The 17,774-nt window shown below is 32.4% G+C and overlaps 1 protein-coding gene across 1 annotated transcript in view; it reads right to left on the bottom strand.

Annotated features, from left to right (window-relative positions):
• Positions 1-17,774, bottom strand: part of LOC145325582 (uncharacterized) — a 94,914-nt gene that overhangs the window by 65,690 nt on the left and 11,450 nt on the right. The window contains exons 3-4 of the mRNA XM_080168549.1: positions 15,866-15,988; positions 3,987-4,111 (exon numbers count right to left, since the gene is read on the bottom strand). Coding sequence (XP_080024675.1) covers positions 3,987-4,111; positions 15,866-15,988 — 248 coding nt within the window. The remainder of the gene's footprint in view (positions 1-3,986; positions 4,112-15,865; positions 15,989-17,774) is intronic.

Raw genomic sequence — 17,774 nt, 5'->3', positions numbered from 1 at the left:
CATAGTGCTTCAATAATCCCTATTAAACTCTCACTGACCAGAACGTTAATACCCAATATTCTATTTTTTGCATCATAAATTCAGTTTTTTTAATTCATGTTGCTATTCAAATAACATTAAAGTATTTGATTTCTATTCTTAAAGCAGAAAACTTAAATTTTAAAAATAGTATATCTTAGAAAACTTAGTTTTAAAATGAATTGATTCGTGCGACACTCCCGTAAATGTGTTCAGATATTGAACTAAATGTTTTAACCCTCTCAGGACGAAAATTTGAAATGAAAAATATTAGGATTTTAAAATGATTTTAAAATAGGAAGCAAAACGTTAAATCGTGTATTTTTAAATTGGGTGAAAATATAAACTAATTACTGAATACTCAGTTAAACAAATATTCTAACGTAAGACATTAAAAAGTCGTAGTAACGAGACAGAGAGAGGGGGGAGAGAAAGAGAACGGGGGGGGGGAGAGAGATAAGGAGAGAGAGGGGGTAGAGAGAGAAATATAACGAGGGGGGGGGGAGAGAGAGAGAGAGAGAGAAAGATTAACAAGGGTGACAAAATTCGTAAAGAACTACTAAATACTAAAGAACATAAAGAAATATAGAGTAACTGCACTTAAAAGAGAAAATATTTATATTGCAGCAAAAATTTGAGTAAATATGTCATTTAATACCTTAAATACAAGTTATTTTATTTCGACATACTAACGTCATGGTGATGGGGAAACTATGTAAAGCAATGGTAAAAATTTACTCTGACTTCATTGCAGGACAGTTTCATGAATTTTTATTGTCAAGTTTTAATTCAATAGAACAATTCTAATAGGCCTAAATTAACAATCAGAACTTTCTTTTAGGGACGTACGGATGGACAGAACAACTGTAGAAATAGATCATTAACATTATACAACCCTTCTACCCAATTTCCTTCCCTCTTACTGGATGAACGAACTGACCAATAAATGAGGTCCACACTGACAAGCTATGTAGGGAATATTTACACAATTTTTCAGGCATTGAATTGAAAAATTGAAGAGAGAAAATCACATTTCCCCCTAATCCTAGCCATCAGACGAACGGACGGATATTTTGAATTATAAATAAGCTTCGCTACTAAATAACAGCGGAATTTGCAAATGTTCCATTATAATCTTGATTAAAAATTTAAGCCATTTAATTTTGATAGCAGCTGAGAAAACAAATATTTTAGATATTAAAATATGATGTCTCCAAAAGACTAATAGACCATATGAATTTAGAGGAAGAAGGATAGTTTCAATATCAAAATTTCTTTTCCTCAGGGAAGGAGGGAACATTTGACTGTAAATTACACTGTTAACCAAAGTTTAGTAACCACGTTGACTAAAAAAACTTAATCAGTGTTTCATCAGTTCTATACATACTAGAAGTGTCCAAAATTAAATCAACAGAAGGCTTACCTTTGTTTATCATCATTTGGGATGTAAAATAAATATAGAACATTATCTCCTAAGATCCCTTAGTTTAAAAATCATCAACAATGATGATAATATCCATAAGTAGCAAAGTTCCTAATAGTAAAAGTAAAAACACAAAAGTTAAAAGTTAAAAGAAGAAAACGCGGTATAAGCGACAGACAGACGAACGATGATCAGTGCAGTGTTCATACAAATCTTCACACAAATTAGTCTTTGATATCAGAAAATAAAATTAGAATAGAATTTATTAACTAATGCAATACATTTAAATTATTAAATATACATATAAAATCATATTTTAAAAATTGCATAGCAAGGAGTAATTAAGCCTTGGAGTAGGCCGTAAATTTACCCCTTTAATTGATTTCATTTATTATTTTATTTATAGCGAGAATTACAAAAATTATTTATTATATAAAGATATTTACACAAATTTAATAGATCAATAATTAATGTTTATAATAATTATGTTTATGTGCAGTACTGATTGATCGAAGGATAGGTGGACAGAAGTACATTGATTTAAAAAAAATTCAACCTTCTATATCAAATAGCAGAAGGGAAAATAAACATTTCCCTTACAGTAATTTTATTTATTTCGAAGCACTATAGACAGAATAACAGACTAAGTGAGGAATAAAATTATTTAACTTAATATTAATTGACTTTGCTACTAAAAATTAACAGGTAGATAAGGATGACAACATCCATAACCATAGAAGCTCTTGAATTTAAAAAAATAAAAGGCAAAGCAAATGAAAGCAAAAAGGGTGCACAACAGACAGACATAGTAAGTACACAAAAAATATCTTCGATAAAAGCTGGGAAATTATTTAAGAGCATTACCAATAGACCGACAGACAATATTATTCTTAGAGTAGACGTGCATTGGTCAGTAAACATAAAATAAGTCTTCTGTCTTAACCCTGAAAGATCGGGCCCTCTACAAATTATTAACTGATCGGATTTTATACCTTAATAATTGCATCAGACTTCTACCTTTCCAGTAAGGATATTTAATATTCTTAAGAGCATTACAGACCAGCGAACAACGTGAGCTGTAGGCTAGTTGGTATCATAACAGAAGAAATATAACTATAAATGTATTTATAAAAGGGGCCATTAGAAAACCTATTAGTATATCTATTAGCCTATATATATTGAATACAACAACCATCTATATAATGGCCCATTAATGAGCCTATTTGTGAATGTATTGTAGGCCTGTTTAATGCAGTATTTCACTTGATAAATTGTTTCCAATAATACTTTCTTGTACTTAAATGTTTAATTTTACCCATTCATTATATCCAATTATTCAATAATAGGATTCTTCACCAATTCACTACTGGATCACATCCCCTCACACAATCTTTTGTTTTGTTAATTAGGGTCGGTCCGTCCGTACGTCCGTCTGAGCTTTTAATCGTTAATTTAGGCATGTTAGAATTGTCCTATCGATTTCAAACTTTGCATGATGATTCCTGTAGTAGTTAGGTACGATTAAGAAAGCGTAGCAACTCTATAATCATTACCAGAATGTCCGTACGTTCATTTTCAACATGTTAATTTTTTACTTTTTTAACAACAAATTCTTGTGTGATGTAATTAGCCGTGTGATCTGATTTTTTTGTATATTGATTCCTGGAACAACAAAGAACAATATTATAAGCGAAGCAACTCTATAATCAAGTCCTAAAAATGTAAGTATGTCCATAAACATTATCCTGTATCAAGCATATTTTCAACAAATTTACTTACAATTTTGCTTCGACTCCTATACTTTTATATTCTGATTATTCAGTTCAGACACTATACAAGTGTTAATGTCCGTTTGTCCTACCGTTTCACTGCTTCGCTTTAATGGATGTTGTCATTCTTGTTAACTCAATAATGTTTTTTGTCTGTAGCTTAAGATTACAATATAACTAAACTGATTGTGTTCTACATTTAAGAGAAGCTTCACATAATATTTAATCTTTCTTATTTTATAATAAAGTCTTGGGATGGTTTAAGGCTCTTCTCAGCCCTTCTCTACTTTGAATACAGAGCCAATAGATGTAAGTGGCGTAAAAACTAGTTGTAAATATTTGGCACTAGGCGGTTTTGAGATCTTTAAACACATCTAAAAAAAATTAAGCCAATTAACAGAATAATTGTTATAATCTCGTCTTCTTTTGCCCAACATCTGTAGGGCTACCTGTATTTGCTTTTGCCTAACCTAGCTCTGGCTTCACCACTTACTTACTTGTCCTTCGAAATTAGCTGCCCCCACTCCCTTATTTTATTTTATTAAACAATGGGGGGTTATATGTAGCTTTTTTGTGCTTATAGGTAACTGAACTTTTATAACAACAACAAAAAAGGGACAGCGGAAAGTGTCATTTGTGACGTCATAAAAAACGTCTATAAAGAAGGGATGAGCGAAGAAGTGGGTAAGGAAACCCCTAAAAAGAGCTATGAATAATAGAAATATTTTTACGACGTTACACATGACACTTTCCGCTGTCCCACAAAAAACGTGGACCTTGATTAGTACAAATAGCCCAGAGCCCACTGGTAGTATGCTTGAGCTGGGTACTCTCTTGGGTTGGCTCCACCCCCCTGTAAGGCAGGCTGGGTATCCAATCCCCTTTCTCCTCGGTCTGGATCCTAGATAGATAAAGAGTAGCTAGATATCTAAATAAGACACATAGAAAAAAACATATTTTTTTATCAGGGATCTGTATGGATAAGACAATGTCCAATAAATTGATATACATCCCAAATGATAATATATAAAATTCAATAAAAGACGCCAAATTGTAAAGCCAATTAACAAAAAAACGTAATTGTAAATTTTAGGGTACTAGTGTAATAAACAGCCTTACTCCTTGGCATGGATTCTAGTTAGATTATAGAAAGCTAGATATCTAAATTAGAATAAAAGCTAGATATCCGATCCTATTTCTCCTTCGTGTAAATTCTAGATAGAATATAGCTATCTAGATATCTAAAAAATATGAAAGGCTAGGTATCCAATCCTCTTTCTCGTAGGCCGTGCTCCTAGATAGATAATAGATAGCTAGGAATCCAGTCTTATGGATAGTGGATAGTTTTATCTTGTGTTTCAGGAAGGTGGGGGGACATTGGACTGTAAATTATTAGGGTAACTAATGTTTTACAATCACACATGCTCATTCGCTGGCTTAAAACTTCGTCAATTTATTGTCCTTTGTCTTATCCCTAGCCGGCTTGATATATTTGTTTTAAAAAAGTAAAAAATAAAATTATACCATGTTAAGTATCCTCTCTTTAAAACAAAATATTTGAAAAAAGGAATTCACATCAGTTAGTACTTTAAGTATCTAGACTGGTTGTATAATAAAGAAATAATACTTAATTGTCAAGAAAATTTATGCCTTAAGTCTTTAAAGGAGTTGCTACATAGTTTAAACAAACATTTACCTCTTTATTAAAGTAAAAGAATAGAGTGAACACGAAAATTATGTAACTACACCCGAGTGATGGGACTTTCAATTTGGTCTTTGAATATCATCCAGTAGCGTCAGAAATATTAACATAGGAAAGTCGCTACAGAAGAGCAGAAAGTAATTTGTTAGCAGACGAAAAAGGCCCCCACCACTTGTGCCAAGTAGTTGTCTGGGTTATTCATCTATACTCATACATTTATTACCTCTTTTATTTATAAGACGCACAGCGTGTTCTATAGTCCTTTAAGTAAAAAGTTAAAAAATGAGAATATATGAATAATTCAATTTTTAGTTAATATTGATTTATTGATTACTCCAGTGCAGTTATGACGCTATTGTTTAGGCTTTTTTGTTAATGTCTTGTTAAAGCTATCAATCAACCCTTCGGTTGAAATGATGGTTAGACTATCTATCTATTAATTATTCTATTAATCAATTTAAATTTGAATTTTTTTTTAACAAACAATCTTTTGTCCATTTGTTTGTAGTCCTTTTGTCATACAAAAAATGTTTCTTGGTCTTACATTTGTTTTGTTTATTTGTAGTCAGGGAGGAAGGGGACATTAGGCTGTTTATTAAACTAGTCCCCAAACTTTTATATTGACATTTTCACATTAACAACTTTGGGTATTTAAATTGAATTTGATTGGTTGGTTCAATAAGTTGAGAGTCCAAACGTTTCAATCACTAATTGTTATCTACAGAAGGGTTAATTCTGTGTATCATCATTGGGGATGTGCGTCAATATATCGGCATCAATATATCGACTTTAAATGGATTTTGATTGGTTGGTTTATATCTAAAAGCGTAAGGAAAGACTTTTGGTTCCAAATGTCAGGTCTTAAACCTTCCATGAAGGAATTTTTCCAGAAGGGTTAATTCTGTGTATCATCATTGGGGTTGTACATCAATTTATTGTCTATTGTCTTATCCCTTTAGATTCCTGATATGTATTATACAGGTAGTAAGTTTTTTTTTGTTTGAGTTTATGATATCGATGACTTTGGAATTGATCGAGTTCTCAAATTTAAATAGTTTAGATGGTTTTATGTTCTTTTATGCCCTTCAATTCCCCTTCAAACACGAAGCTCCTAGATGGTAGGGGAGCAGCCACTAGTATATATATATATATATCTGAATAAATGATACGGGGTAATATTTTTTCAATGTTTTGTTATAAATACATTTGCAAAGACTTGACTTCAATGAAAACTTCAAGTTTGACCCTTTTATGTTTCCGATCTTGGCTTATTTGTTCTGCGTAAACATGTCCTTGCAGCCCCTCTCCAACCCCCCCCCCCTTTTCTTAATGTAGAGTATGTAAATTGTAATGGTTTCTCAGATAATGGCTTTTTCACGAATATTGGGGACTTTTAGTCCTACCGAAGACATTAAAATTTCTATGTATCTTCTTTTTAAAAGCGTAACGGATAGCTTTTTTCATTAATTTAGACATGTTGGAATTGTCCTATCTATTTCAAATTTTGCATGGTGATTCCTTTTGTAGTTAGGTACGATTTAGAAAGCGTAGCAACTCTATAATCATTACCAAAATGTCCGTACGTCCATTTTAAACATGTTGATTTTTTTACTTTTTTAAATAGCTTTTTTCGTTAATTTGGGCATGTTAGAATTGTCCTATCGATTTCAAATTTTGCATGGTGATTCCTATAATAGTTAGGTACGAGTTAGAAAGCGTAGCAACTCTATAATCATTACCAGAATGTCCGTACGTCCAGTTTAAACATGTTGATTTTTTTACATTTTTAACAACAAATTTATATGTGACCTAATTATCTGATGTATCTGATTTTTGGTATACTGATTCCTGGGACAACAAAGTACAATATTATAAGCAAAGCAACTTTATAATCAAGTCCTAAAAATGTAAGTATGTCCATAAACATTATCCTGTATCAAGCAGTTTTTCAACAAATTTACTTACAATTTTGCTTTGACTCTTATACTTTCGCATTCTAATTATTCAGTTCTGACATTATAAGAGTGTTAATGTCCGTTTGTCCTACCGTTTCAGAGCTTCGCTTTTATGGATGTTGTCATCCTTGTTTATATATAAGTAGGAAGGAGGAGGAATGACCTAGGCATAAAATATGTGCTTTGTAATAAAAGTACACAACAGGCAAATGTTTTTTAAAATAAAGAATTCACATCAGAGCTGGATCTTTAAATCGTTTTTAAGGTGCGCTGAATCAGGGCGATTCAGAGGTGAACCATAGGTGCGCTGGTGGTTAGCCACAGCGCGCCTATAAAACATGGATTTTTAAAAGATTTTTGGCGCGGTGTTGTTAAATCGCCTGCGCACTCACTAAAATACCGATCCGCGCCAGTACAACTTTATTACTTAAGCAGTGTCAGTAAGGTATTTTTTATAAAATGCCATGTCCGTATGGTATTTTATATAAAACATTAATATATAATTTATTCTAAAAATAACTATAAAAATGTTTTCACGATAGTTTTGCAATAAAATATTAAAGTAATTAAAAAAAAATATTTATTTACTAAATAAATCACCCCGATTTGGTTCGGCAATGGCACTATATTGCCGCGCCGGTACTGCGCAACTGGGCGCGCCAAATTGCCCATGCAAATTCGATTTAAAGATTGGTATTTAATAATTTGAGGGCGCGCTGAATGAATCGCCTTGGTTTAAATCACCTATAAACGATTTAAAGATCCAGCTCAGTATGATTACATTATGCTTTAATGTCTTGATTTATTTTCAACAGTATGTTTATAAGAGGCTATCCTTATAATAAAGTAACAGGATGTCTGTATGTTTGTCTGTGTGTTTTTATGTTTGTACAGAAGGATCTCGATAACCGCTGAATCGATAGGGTTCTATTTAGAGATTTTCTTCCCCCCTTCCCGAAACGAATATGACGTCACTGGAATCGTCTTGCTCAAAATGGGACAGTTTGGGGTTCGTCCATAATCGGTATAAGTATAGCATCGCTACTAAAACTTTAAAAAAAGAATTCTTGTTTATTCCTGTGCTTGACCAATTTTAGCTGAGCTATACAATTACAGGGGCCAGAAACAGGTTCAAATATTCTTCAAACTAAATTAACATTTCCTATTTTCAAAGAAACATAAAAAACATTTATTCAGTGACAGATTACGCCCCGTCTTACGAAGCAGTACATACAATAGTACACCAAGCTACTGCTTAGTACCAGGTGTACTTTACAATTTTTCATAATATTTATAAAATTTAAATTGCATGACTAACACTAGATGTTATGTGTGGCACTGATTAGGCTTCCCTAAAAGTAGGAATATGCGTATCCGAGATGTTTGCATAAGTAACATGATGTCCATCTGTCTTGCTAACCACAGAACCGATATTATCCTCCTTTGCTGTAAAGCTTCCTATGGGTCCAGAAGGTTTTTTTTTGGAGGGGGGGGGGGTACCTAAACCCACTTGAAGAGAAATCGGCCCATAAAAACCTATCTCCACCAAAAATTACTACTTTTTAAAAATCAACATCTTTAGATATGTAACAGGTTTAAATATTTTTCTTTTTTAAATCCCATCTCCTAATATCAAAGTAACAGGGTGTCTTTCTGTATGTTTTAAGAGAAGGATCTCACTAACCAGTGAACCGAAATTATCCTCCATTACAGTAAAGCATCCTATGTGTAGAAAAGTTTTTGGTGGGGAGGGGGGGGATGGAGGAGGGTACCACAAACCCCTTCAAGAAAACCCTATCCACCCCAAAAAAAATTTACTGCTTTTTAAAAATTAGAGTAAAGCACTAGAAGTAGAAATGGTTAGAAAGAGGTCTTTGAAAAAGGAAGGAAGGTGGTTTTCTGTATATACATCTATTCCATAGATCTGGGTTTTTTTTAATTATCTTCTTTAGTTATATTTCATGTACTTGAAAACTGTTACATAAAGCTCTGCATTGCCATCAAGGAGGAGAGGACTTTCAACTCTAAATGATACCAGTACCCAGTGCTTTATAACTACGTTATCTTATTCGTTGGCTTTAAGACTTTGAGTAGTCAAACCTTTTGAAACTGGTTAAAGTGTGATTGAAGGAAATATAACGTCAATCGGGATACTTCGGCTAGTATTTTTTTAATTTGTCCCCTATTTTATGAGACACCTTTTAACAGCATCGAGCTTTTTGACCAATACTTTTATCTACAAAAGAAGTAATTTTGTTGATATATAATCGTTGGGAAGAGTATACAAAATAGTGATTCAGAAAACAAACATAAAATACTAAAATTGATTTAATATCGTTCCCAATGACTTTGCATTAGCCTTGGAATACAGGGATGTAACAATGGTGGATAAATTATTCTTGTACCAATTTTCACATTTATGGAAATAAATATCTTATTATCGGAGAGAAGAATGGGATGTAGATTAATTTTAGGACATTTGTGTATCTCTCTACCCTAGCATTTACCACAGAGATCTAAAGGGACAAGCCAATGGATGATAAATTAATGTATTTACAACCCCATTAATATAACACAAAATTACCTTTTTTGTAGATTACAATTAGTGGTTGAAACGTTTGGACTATCAAATTAATGAACAAACAAATCAAAAGTCATTAAGTTGTTAAGCCAATGAACAAGAAAACGTTATTATAAAACTTTGGGTATTAGTGTAATAAGCAGGCAAATGTCCCCTCCCTCCCTGGATTTTACCCACATTTATTTGCATCATATATATGTTTCACTTATCCAACCAAAACTTATATTTTGAGATTGATAGAGTGACCATATTTGTCTATTTAAGTTTTCGTGACATCGCCTCTTAAGGGGCATTTCGTCGTATTTTCACAATAGCCTTTAAGGTTATTTAGGGGTTAGTTTAGGTAAATGTTAATGATTGCCTAGCAGGGTTAAATCCCCCCCCCCCACAGGGGCTGTTACTGTGAAACTACGACGAAACTCCTCTTAAGAGGCGATGTTACGTAACCGACAATACCCCCATATTTTTTTCAAACTTTAATATTTGTATAAGAAAACGTAAAACATCTACAAGAGACGAATCACAAATGTGGTTGAACACAGTAAGTTATAGAGAAGATGTTCAGTGGTAGCCATATAAAATTTTGCTGCATAACTGACAAACCGACTGACCAAGTAAATTGTTAACTGGATTCACAAAAATTTTAGCCGTCTGTCTTGAATAGCAGCTGCTTAAAAAGACAATGAAACTGCTTAGTGTTATTGTTTGATATAACTGTTTAGCATAATTGCATAATAAGCATTGAAAACCCAATTCTATTACTTGAAATTGTCTAATATATATCCACAAACATACAAACACACATAAATTCTTATAATAAAGTGAAAGGATGTTTATCTGTTTGTACCGAAGGATATCGCTTAACCGATCGGGTTCTCCTTAACAGGGTAGCTTTTTAGAGGTCCCGGGAAGGTTAATAACTATTTTGGGGGAAGGTATCACCACCCTCCCCAAAAAAAATAACCTTCTCACAAAAATTTTTTTATACTTTTTCTTATAAAATCTAAAATAAGAAATTGGGTTATCAAATTCGACTCCCCCTCCTCAAGTTCCCTTAGAGGCCCCTAGGGGCGTAGCCACTAGTACTAAATATAGTGAAGAGGCTAAATAAAGAGTAAATTTTAGCTTTATAACTATAGGAACGTAAGGACAGCCCGTTACTATAGGCCACAAAAATGGATATAGAATGTACGTGGATGTTATGACATGGAAAGAAAATTGTCGTCTATTTAGGTTGCTAACATGGACATGCTGTATTGGACAGTTCGTCCATAAAGTAAGTGGGAAATAGATGGGTAAAGGGGGTGAATGGGGGAGATCGTTATTTTAGCCAGCTACAAGTTTCACTTAATTAGAGAACATCATAATGTGGTGCAAGATCCAAGTAATAATAAATCCATTGCCACGTGACAAAAACGTCCAAACAATTGCAGACAACCCTTTGATTGTCTAACTGTACATGGTAAAATGGGTTGTAACTCGCATTTGACATAGTAGCTGAAGGTACAACTTTTAACGTCTACTTATAACGCGGTTTTGGCTGAGATTCGAACCAATTACCTCCCCAACGGCGACTGGATAGTCTACGATTATCTCACTGAAACTTAATTAATTTAACAGACAAATAAATCTTTAAAGTAAATATTTTGCAATTGGAAATATATCAATGTTTTTTATCTTATTTCTTTAGGGAAGATTTATCATTGGATGGTGTAGTTACCTTCCCCCAAAATAGCGCTATTAACCTTCCCAGGACCTATGAGAAGCTACACTGTAAAGGAGAACCATATAAATATCTAGCGGTTTGCAGGAAGGACATCCAAGCTTTTTTGTGGGGGGGTAAAATGAGGGATATCTAAGGTTTAATAAAGAGGATAATCTAATATATTTTAAAAATTTTGAGAGGTGGTAAAATGAGGGGTTTCAAAGTTTAAGAAGGGGGCCAGGGTACCCCCCCCCCCCCCCCAGAGACGTCTATGACACATAGACATTAGACATCCTGTTACTTTTAAATAAGAATACAATATAGATTATATAAAATATCGTTAGGAGGAAAATAAATATTTTTCTTCCAAAAACATCTTTTTATCCTATGCATGAAGGAGAAATAAGAAATGGTATCAATTAGTTTTCTTGTATATAATATTACATAGTCGGGCTGTTAAAAACATTTTTCTTTCCTTAAAAAGAGAATCTTAAATTCTTAACTTTTCCCTCGTGAATCAATTAATATTGAATGATACTATTATTTGGATTTATGTCCAAAGTAAAATAAAAAGGCTTGAAAAAATATAAAATTACATTAAAAAGCATTTAATAAATCAAAATCTGGTATATAGCCGTTTTTGGCTGCTAATAATAAAAATTTAATATTTTACCCACATTAAATGCCCATTTTAAGAAGTTCAATTTAGATTTTCATGCTTTTACCGTTATTTTAAATACTTTTAAAGATGGCATTTTACCAATAATATATTAACTTCAGAGACGGATTAGAGATTAAATGTCTTCTGTCAATGATATAAATTACTTCTGTATTTTGATATATTTTTAATATCGTTTCTTAAATTCTAGGGGGGAAGTTTTTTTTTCATCTGCCGCACTGCAACATATGATATTTGTATTAATGTAATAGATTTATACAAATAATCATGGCAAATATAATTTCTGCATAAACACTTGTTTTATACAAAATGCAAAACGCTAAGTAACGAAAGTCATATTAGACAACAATTAAGATTATAAAATATTTAGGTGCTTTTCCTCAAAGTGCCTATAGTTAAATAAATTGAAAATAAAGGGAAGAGTAGTTTTTTCTTCATACCTAACCCCAGCTGTGAGCCTGAATAATTAAGGGCAAATAACTGCGGTGAACTAACCCTGAGGGGCTACTCTGCACTCATAACAACACACGAAAAATCCCCCCCCCCCTCTACTTTTTTTTACAATTTATCAAAGGGGAAGGTTTCTGCACCTCGATAGGCATCAAAATTGTAACCAAAAGCCATCTTCCCATGGTAAAAAAAAAATAGTATTTCTTTATGCATTTGATATGGCTGTGTTTTCATTTCTTCAACGTAGCCGTTCTAATATAAAAAATCCAACTTTGGCCAGTAATTTTACAAGTTTGCCATCTTAATTCAGTGATTTAAACGTGCGGAAACGTGAATAACCTAGTAGGCGAGAACGATGGCCAGTTTGTTCTGTTGTAATATTATTTTGTTCTGATTATTTGATAATATGATATATATACGAAGGTGATGGTACACCAATAATCATATTTATATTTATTTTATATTTGCAATATATTCAGGGATAAGACAAACTGTAAATTGAACTGGTCCCCAAAGTTTTAAAAACACCCTGCCTGATTAAAATTGAGGTCTGATTGGTTAGTAAGTTTTCAAGCTTTTCTACCAATATTTTTAACCTACAGAGGGTTAATATTGTTTGTTATAATAAGTGGTATACTGTACATTTATCACCCATTGTCTTATCCATTAGGATCCCTGTAGAAAAATTTTTTTATGGAAGGTTAAAAAATAAAAACCTGACATTTGGAACCAAAAGTCTTTCCTTACGCTTTTAGGTATTATAAATGCATAAAAATAACCAAACAAAATGATTTAATATATAGATACTTTTAAGCACTCGAACTCGACAATGGCCGATATATTGATGTACATCCCCAATGATGATGATACACAAAATTATCCATTCTGTAGATTACAATTAGTGGTAAAAACGTTTGGACACTAAACTTAATAAACCAACCAATCAAAATCCATTTAAAGTCCCAAAAATTGTTAAGCCAACGAATAAGAAACCGATATTATAAAACTTTGGGTACTAGTCTATAAAATAGCCCATTGTCCTCTCTCTCTCTGTTTTGTAACTCAGTAATACAAAAATCTTACTACTTTAATTTATTTACTAGCGGCTACGCCCCTAGAGGCCTCCAGGGGCACTTGAGGAGAGGAGAGTCGAATTTGATAACCCAATTTCTTATTTTAGATTTTTAAAAGTAAAAGTAACAAAAAAAATTTTTTGGGGGGGGTTCATTTTTTGGGGGGTTGGGGGTTTCCCACCCCCCAATAAAATAGTTATAAACCTTCCCGGGACCTATGAGAAGCTACCCTATTAAGGAGAACCCGATCGGTTCAGCGGTTAGCGAGATCCTTCGGTACAAACACACAGACACACATCCTGTTACTTTATTATAAGGATTTTGCTTACTATTCCCTAATCTCTGTAATTATGAACTAGCGGCTACGCCCCTAGAGGCCTCTAGGGGCACTTGAGGAGGAGAGAGTCGAATTTAATAATTAAATTTATTATTTTAGATTTTAAAAGAAAAAGTAAAAAAAAATTACGTTTGATGTTTGTTTTTCGTTGAACTCTCTTTCTAAAATTGAGAAATTTAAAAAAAATTTAATTTCTCTAGGGAGGGTGGTGGTACCCTCCCCCAAAATAGTTATAAACCTTCCCGGGACATATGAGAATCTACCCTGTTAAGGGGAACCCGATCGGTTCAGCGGTTAGCGAGATCCTTCGGTACAAACACACAAACACACAGACACACAAACATCCTGTTACTTTATTATAAGGATGTATCAATTGCACCATGAAAAATAAATTATATATTAGTAGTGAAAGTGAAAATTTACTACAATTAGAATTTGTTCGTCCGTCTGTATGTTTAATAAGATATATAAGTTTTCCAGAAATTTAATGTAAGGGGGAGATTTGAAATCTGCATCAAATTTTAAGGATTTTTTATAAAATTCGTATTTTGTATAATTCTTTATCTAAAAGCGGAAATGCATTTTAAGTTAATTAATTTTGACCAATAGGATAGGTGGATTAGAAACTACCTGCGCTCTAATTGGTTGAATGATGTACGACATCCAATCAGAGCGCAGATTTTTTAAATCCACCAATCACAGATGCCAAAATTAAATAACTTAAATTGCATTTCCGCTTTAAGATAAAGAATTATAGAAAAAACTAATTTTATAAAAAATCCTTAAAATTTGATGCAGATTTCAAATCTCCCCCTAACTTTAAAATTCCGGAAAACTTATATATCCTAATGTTTAACCAATAGAAGAGGTTAGTTATTTAGAAATAGTCCCATGAAATTTGATTTTTGTATACATATTATATATGTTTATTTAGATAAAATGTAATGTAGCATCAATAAGATTAAGGATTAAGAGACACTGGGCTGTTTATTACACTATTACCCCGTCCCAAAGTTTTTTATGTTCGTTGACTAAACAACTTTGGGGACTTCTATTGAAACTTTATTGGTTGGTTCATTAAGATAAGAGTAAAAAGGTTTTAACCACATATTGTAATCTAAAAAGGGATCAATTTGGGGGTGGGGGGGGGGGGGTAAAGGGGTGATTACTCCCCCAAATGAATTTAGGATGCCTACGGCAACACCAAAAATTGAAAAGCATGGACGTCTATATAATATAAAGATTACCCCCCCCCCCCAAATAAAAAGTTTTGACGCCCTTGAATTTTGTGTATTCTCATTGGAGATGTAAATTAATTTATCGGCCATTATCTTATCCCTTTAGATCCCTACCATATTTGTATCTTTCGTTTCTTATCAATATCGTTTTTAATAATAAAGAGCTTTAAAATTCTTCAATTAATGATATTCGTTTTTTTCTGTTTTATGGTTTTATCCTTGTTAGAATGCATATTATAAAAATAATTATTGTTCTACATACAATTATACATGTAATATACATACATATGTATAAAGAATGCATAAATAATACAAATAATGGATGTAGAATATACCTGGATATTTGGACAGGGGAAAAAATTAGTTTAAGTTGCTATTTCCCCCGTCATTAATTGGTCAGTTCATTTATCCAGTAGAAGGAGAGGAAGTGATGTAAAATGGGGATTGTTATTTAAACCCGTTACAAGTTTACTTTAGAGTACATGATTATCTGGTGTAAGATGCAAGTTATAATAAATCCAATATAGAAATACATAGGATTGTGTACATTATTTTATAATTCTCCTACTTTATTTAGTTTTTGTTTGTTTGTCCATTAAAATCTTGCTAATAACTAAACTGATAGAGTTCTTCTTCTAAGGGAAGCTTACACAATTCCCGGGATGATTTGGGAATATTTTATTTTGAAAAGTACTTTCATTGTTTTAGGATGCTAGGACCACAGTCAACATTGTTTGAGTAGGGAGTTTGAACAAAACACCTGATTTGAAATGCCTAACTAAAAATGCCTGATTGAAAATACCAAATCTTAAAGATAGCTACTATAAAAATAAATTTATAAATGCCTAATTCAAAAATGCCTTTTTTTGCCCCAACTACGTTATTAGTTGTTTAACTTCCCAACAGATGTCTCAAAGTAATATTGAATATCTTACCAGTTAGCAGTCAGCATTGCTAGAGTTAGTGCTAAGGCAGTTGCTAGTGAGGTTAGCGGGGTGACAACAGCTAGAATCTTGAGGGTGTGGCCTTCTGGGGGTGCAATGCCTGCAGGGTTCTCTCTGAAAATAAAGTAAGAACATAAGCACCTAGTTAATTACCCTACAAGAGTTTTTACTGTGCATTGTAACAAGTTTGGTCAAGGCATTCTCCCTACTCTTACTATTACCCGCAGGAGAAACCTTTTTTAATGTCTTTAGTTTTGACGCGGTGTTGGTCCAAGATTCGAACCTATCACCTTACCAACTTTGAGTGCATGCGCTACAGTCGCGGGATTTGAGAAGATCATTAGTAATAGGTTGTATGTCTGCCCTTTTTTTTGGGTGGGGGGGGGGGGGGTAGATAATGAAATTGAAACTTACCTGGGGAGGTATATGTTATCATCAATTGCCATTTCCCTTTTTCCCTGTTTCTTTTTTTAGATGTTTCAGCTAACTCAAGGTGGGTTAAAAATTATATGAATAATTTAAATTAGTTGTCTTCAAAAATAAAAAAAATTTATAAAAGTTTTCTTTTTAGTTGAGGATTGAGTAATAGATAAACTATTTATAGATTTATTTGTTACTAAAAAAAGTGTTTTCAAGATAATAGCAAAAATTGTTGTTTATCCAAGATGAAGTAAATTGAAAATTTATAAAACAATTGTTGAAAAACAACTCAAATTTCAATAGCTTTTAATATTAAGTAAAATATAGTTTTTAGAGTACAAAAGATATGTTATTTTCTTCTTTTTTTAAATATATCTATGTGTTCTTTTTTGTATTTGTGATTCCTTCTTCCAAAATATATAAAGGGAAGGAACCTATCATAATCCTATTTGACCCATATATTAAATTTAATATGGTTTTATTTGTGTATAAATAAACTCTGTGTATGTAGAACCTCTGTGTTATTGGGGATTGAAGCGAAGCTTCTATACAGTTAGACTGAGTATCGTCGTTTGTCGTGTCCCACCGCTCGCGCTTATCATGCTAGACTATCCTTTTTATTACTGTGCTTCCTATGAAATTAAATCCTTCTTTTTAAAACATTCTTACTTTACTGAATATCTAACATATTTTATTTCCTATTTTGTGAAAATTTTCTATTGAATAATCCTATAATAATAATTTATTGAATTTAGAGTCAGAATTAGATTACAACTATGGAGCTAGGAAGTAAAGACAAGTATTATGAAATAAAGTTTAATTTATTGTTAAATTTTTGCTGAGATGGGTTTTTGAAAGATTAATGCCGCGTTTCTTGATTGATTGATTGACTAGACAGAGTATACAACTATTTATGTAATTATTTCGCTTTTGTTGGTACAGCCTTCATAGAAGAAAAACAAATTATCTTAAATCCATTTTGCTGCATATTAATTAATGCATCTTTTTAGAGCTCTGTTAGACATTATACAAATGGCTAAAATAATAATTTAAAATTTTGAACTCTTAAGTTGTATACTCTGTTAAAATCCTAGTGATTGTTCAAGATCAATGCCCCGTACGATTTCAACAGAGTATACTTACAAAATTTTAAAGTTAAATATTATGTAGCACCAGATATACCAAATTAAGACAGCTTGATGCACTGTAATGATTAGGGTACACTAAAATAAGACCCTCTTGGTGTACCTGTCATCTCAAAGTCTTACAGATTCGGATGAATCAAAATAGGAACTTTTGACGAACCTGTGTTAATTAAGTTACATCAAAGTAAGTAACACCTCATCATCTACTAATATTCCAGGTAAAGCTGTTTCTATGATCATTTATGATAATATTTATTCCACAATCTATAGTTGAATTTGAAACGTGGTAAAGTTGGAATGAAAGGGAATAATATATTGATCAAAAGTGGTTAGAA

Source organism: Acartia tonsa, chromosome 8 (assembly GCF_053477335.1).
Source record: "Acartia tonsa isolate MP-2025a chromosome 8, ASM5347733v1, whole genome shotgun sequence".
Taxonomy (NCBI): domain Eukaryota; kingdom Metazoa; phylum Arthropoda; class Copepoda; order Calanoida; family Acartiidae; genus Acartia; species Acartia tonsa.
This window is presented reverse-complemented; position numbering and strand designations above follow the sequence as displayed.